Source organism: Lactuca virosa, chromosome 2, assembly GCF_052849685.1.
Source record: "Lactuca virosa cultivar CGN04683 chromosome 2, Lactuca_virosa_CGN04683_v6, whole genome shotgun sequence".
NCBI lineage: Eukaryota > Viridiplantae > Streptophyta > Magnoliopsida > Asterales > Asteraceae > Lactuca > Lactuca virosa.
The window spans coordinates 224537887-224540736 of NC_136427.1; the positions used below are offsets into that span (position 1 = coordinate 224537887).

At 35.8% G+C, this 2850-nt stretch overlaps 1 protein-coding gene across 1 annotated transcript; it reads left to right on the plus strand.

The window, feature by feature from the left end:
- Positions 1-316: 316 nt before the first annotated feature.
- LOC145160298 (putative protein phosphatase 2C 63) lies at positions 317-2434 on the plus strand. The gene is made up of 4 exons (XM_079079437.1): positions 317-742; positions 1039-1424; positions 1495-1731; positions 1818-2434. Exons 1-4 carry the CDS (start codon positions 487-489, stop codon positions 2067-2069), a joined length of 1131 nt encoding a protein of 376 aa, XP_078935563.1. The 5' UTR covers positions 317-486; the 3' UTR covers positions 2070-2434.
- The last annotated feature ends 416 nt before the right edge of the window (positions 2435-2850 follow it).

The following is a 2850-nucleotide window of genomic DNA, read 5'->3' on the forward strand; positions in this document are numbered from 1 at the left end:
TTTCTTCTTGAATATTTTAGTAAATTACATTTTTGTCCTAAGAAAAAGAGTTTTTATTATAATAATTGGTCTAGAAACATAACTGATTTTTATCTTTTTAGTCTTAAAAATATAATTATTTTATCAAACATGAACCACAAAGTACAAACGCTTTTGAAAAACCTTAGACAATCAAAAGGACTTTTTGGAATCAAAATTTTGACAAAAAATAGCCCATTGGAACATTCAAGGGCCAAAAATGTAATTTACTATGAATAGTTTATAATTATATAAAGAAAAAGACTAATAAAAAATTCCACTCGTTTTCTTCTCTCCAAGTTCACACTTTTCTTCTTTTAGGTCCTTTTACGTTGCAGAAAAAATAATAATCGAAATCCAACCAACAAACAACTACAACGACATTCGTCAATCTTCTCTCTCACTCTGCGGATTGCGTAAACGCGTGTTCAGTGCTTCAGAGAGAAGGCGAAAGGTGGTTGAGTTACGATGTTGGAGTCGTGTTACAAGCCGCTGGAACGGTGTTTCGGCGGTGGTGGTGGCGACGGACTTTTATGGAACATGGACTTGAAGCCACACGCATCCGGTGAATACTCCGTTGCAGTTGTTCAGGCCAATTCATTGCTCGAAGACCAAGGTCAAGTGTTAACTTCACCATCCGCGACTTACATCGGAGTCTACGATGGTCACGGTGGTCCCGAAGCCTCTAGATTCATCAACACTCACCTCTTCCGTTACCTCGAGAGTAAGTAGCATCCGAAAACCCTAATTTTCTTCCACTTTTCGTCGATAGAATGATTTTTGTATTGGAAAATTTTACTCAAAGCTGTAAATAAAAGTGAGAGATGTCACTAGAAAACAGCTGGATATGTTTAAGCTAAAAACTTCATCATTCTGAATCTGATCCGATTGCTTGAAATTGAACCAACTATCCGATAAGCAAAAATTGGTTCAGAAAACAAGCAAATCGAACACTTTCTAAGGTTTCAAATCAGCTCTTGTTCGTATCATTATTTGATTTGATCCATGTAAATATCTCAGAATTTGCTGATGAACGTGGAGGATTATCCAAGGATGTGATAGCCAAGGCATTTGATGCAACCGAAACTGAATTTTTGCATTTAGTGAAAGAATCGTGGCTTGATAGACCACAAATTGTCTCAGTAGGTTCATGCTGTCTTGTTGGTGTGATCTCAAATGGTACTCTTTTTGTGGCAAACCTTGGGGACTCCAGGGCTGTGCTTGGCCGGGAAGCTTCCGGTGGTGGCAGGATGGTTCATTCTTCAACTGTGGTGGCAGAAAGGCTATCAACCGACCATAATGTTGGGGTTGAAGAGGTCAGAAAAGAGGTCAAAGCCCTTCATCCTGATGATGCACACATTGTAGTGTACACTCATGGTGTCTGGAGGATAAAAGGCATTATCCAGGTGTACTATTTCACCCAATTGTATACCAAATTTTTATATCTTTACACATCTCTTACTCTATTATGATCAGGTGTCAAGATCAATCGGAGATGTATACCTGAAGAAACCAGAGTATAACAGAAACCCTCTCTTCCAGCAGTATGCATCCCCTTTCCCTTTAAAAAGAGCTGTAATGTCAGCAGAGCCATCGATAATAACTCGAAAGCTAAGGCCACAAGATCTGTTCTTGATTTTTGCTTCAGATGGTTTATGGGAACAACTCAGTGATGAAGATGCGGTTGAAATTGTTCATAAGAATCCCAGAAACGTAAATAATTTACTCTCTTCATCATGTTTTTTCTTGAATAGAGAATATTTATTTATATGAAGTAATGTTTTTGATTTTTGTTTCAGGGGATAGCAAAGAGATTAATAAGAGCTGCAATAGAGGTGGCAGCAAGGAAAAGAGAAATGAGATATGATGATATAAAGAGAATTGAAAAGGGTGTGAGGCGACATTTTCATGATGATATTACAGTGGTGGTGATTTACCTTGATGGAGGTAGGGGTAAATCTCATTCTCATGATGATATTACTGGTGACACTACTGCTCCTCTTGATATTTTCACTTTTAATTCAGATGATAATTCTCATCTTTCTCCATGATCAATATTTTGTTCATATGGTGGGTTTCTTTTAAAGAATATAGAGAAAAAGGGGTATTGTTGTACATAGTTTCTATCTTTTCTAGGAAATAGGAAACCCGTCTACCTGCCACCACTGGTGGGTGGTGGTGGTGGTTGTGATTAGTTGTGAACTGGCTTAAACCACCTTCCCTCTAGGGTTTCATGAAAATGGTGGTAAACTATAAATATAATATGGGTATATGTATAATGTATAATGTATAATGTATTTGTATAGGTGGTGGTAGTTTTTGTTTTTTCTGTTGTAAAACTGAAATATTGTGTTATTGTGTTGTTAGTATGTTTTTTTTTTTTTTTGGTTGAAATGGAAATAGAAATAGAAATATACATGTAGTTTTAATAATATATGAAAAGTCTTTAAGAATAATGGCATGAGTAACAAAGTAAATTTTGATTTCATCTACCTATGAACCTTTCAAGAGGTTGGACTTCTGCATTTTCCAGAAGGTGACACCTTCTGAAAAACTGCTCAGAAAAATGTCATTTTGGTTATTCTTATCTAAAAATATCTATATTCCTTTAACATACGTATGACTAACTAAATTGAGGAGACAAAATACACGGGTCAAAAAATCCGGTTATTAGGCCTGACTTGTTAATAATTTCTTCTAAGACAAGTATTGTTTTAATACCATAAATTAAACGTAATATAAAAATACGAGTCGATGTTTTATAACAGTTTATCACTATATGACACTAGACAATCATTATTTGGGATGTTCGTTTGGATTGATTGGTGTTTG

Excerpts from the sequence above, each read along its gene's own strand:
- LOC145160298 (XM_079079437.1), top strand. The coding sequence starts at position 487 with ATGTTGGAGTCGTGTTACAAGCCGCTGGAACGGTGTTTCGGCGGTGGT. Across the intron at positions 743-1,038 it reads CCTCTTCCGTTACCTCGAGA|AATTTGCTGATGAACGTGGA; the intron begins GTAAGTAGCATC and ends TAAATATCTCAG. Across the intron at positions 1,732-1,817 it reads TTCATAAGAATCCCAGAAAC|GGGATAGCAAAGAGATTAAT; the intron begins GTAAATAATTTA and ends TTTTTGTTTCAG.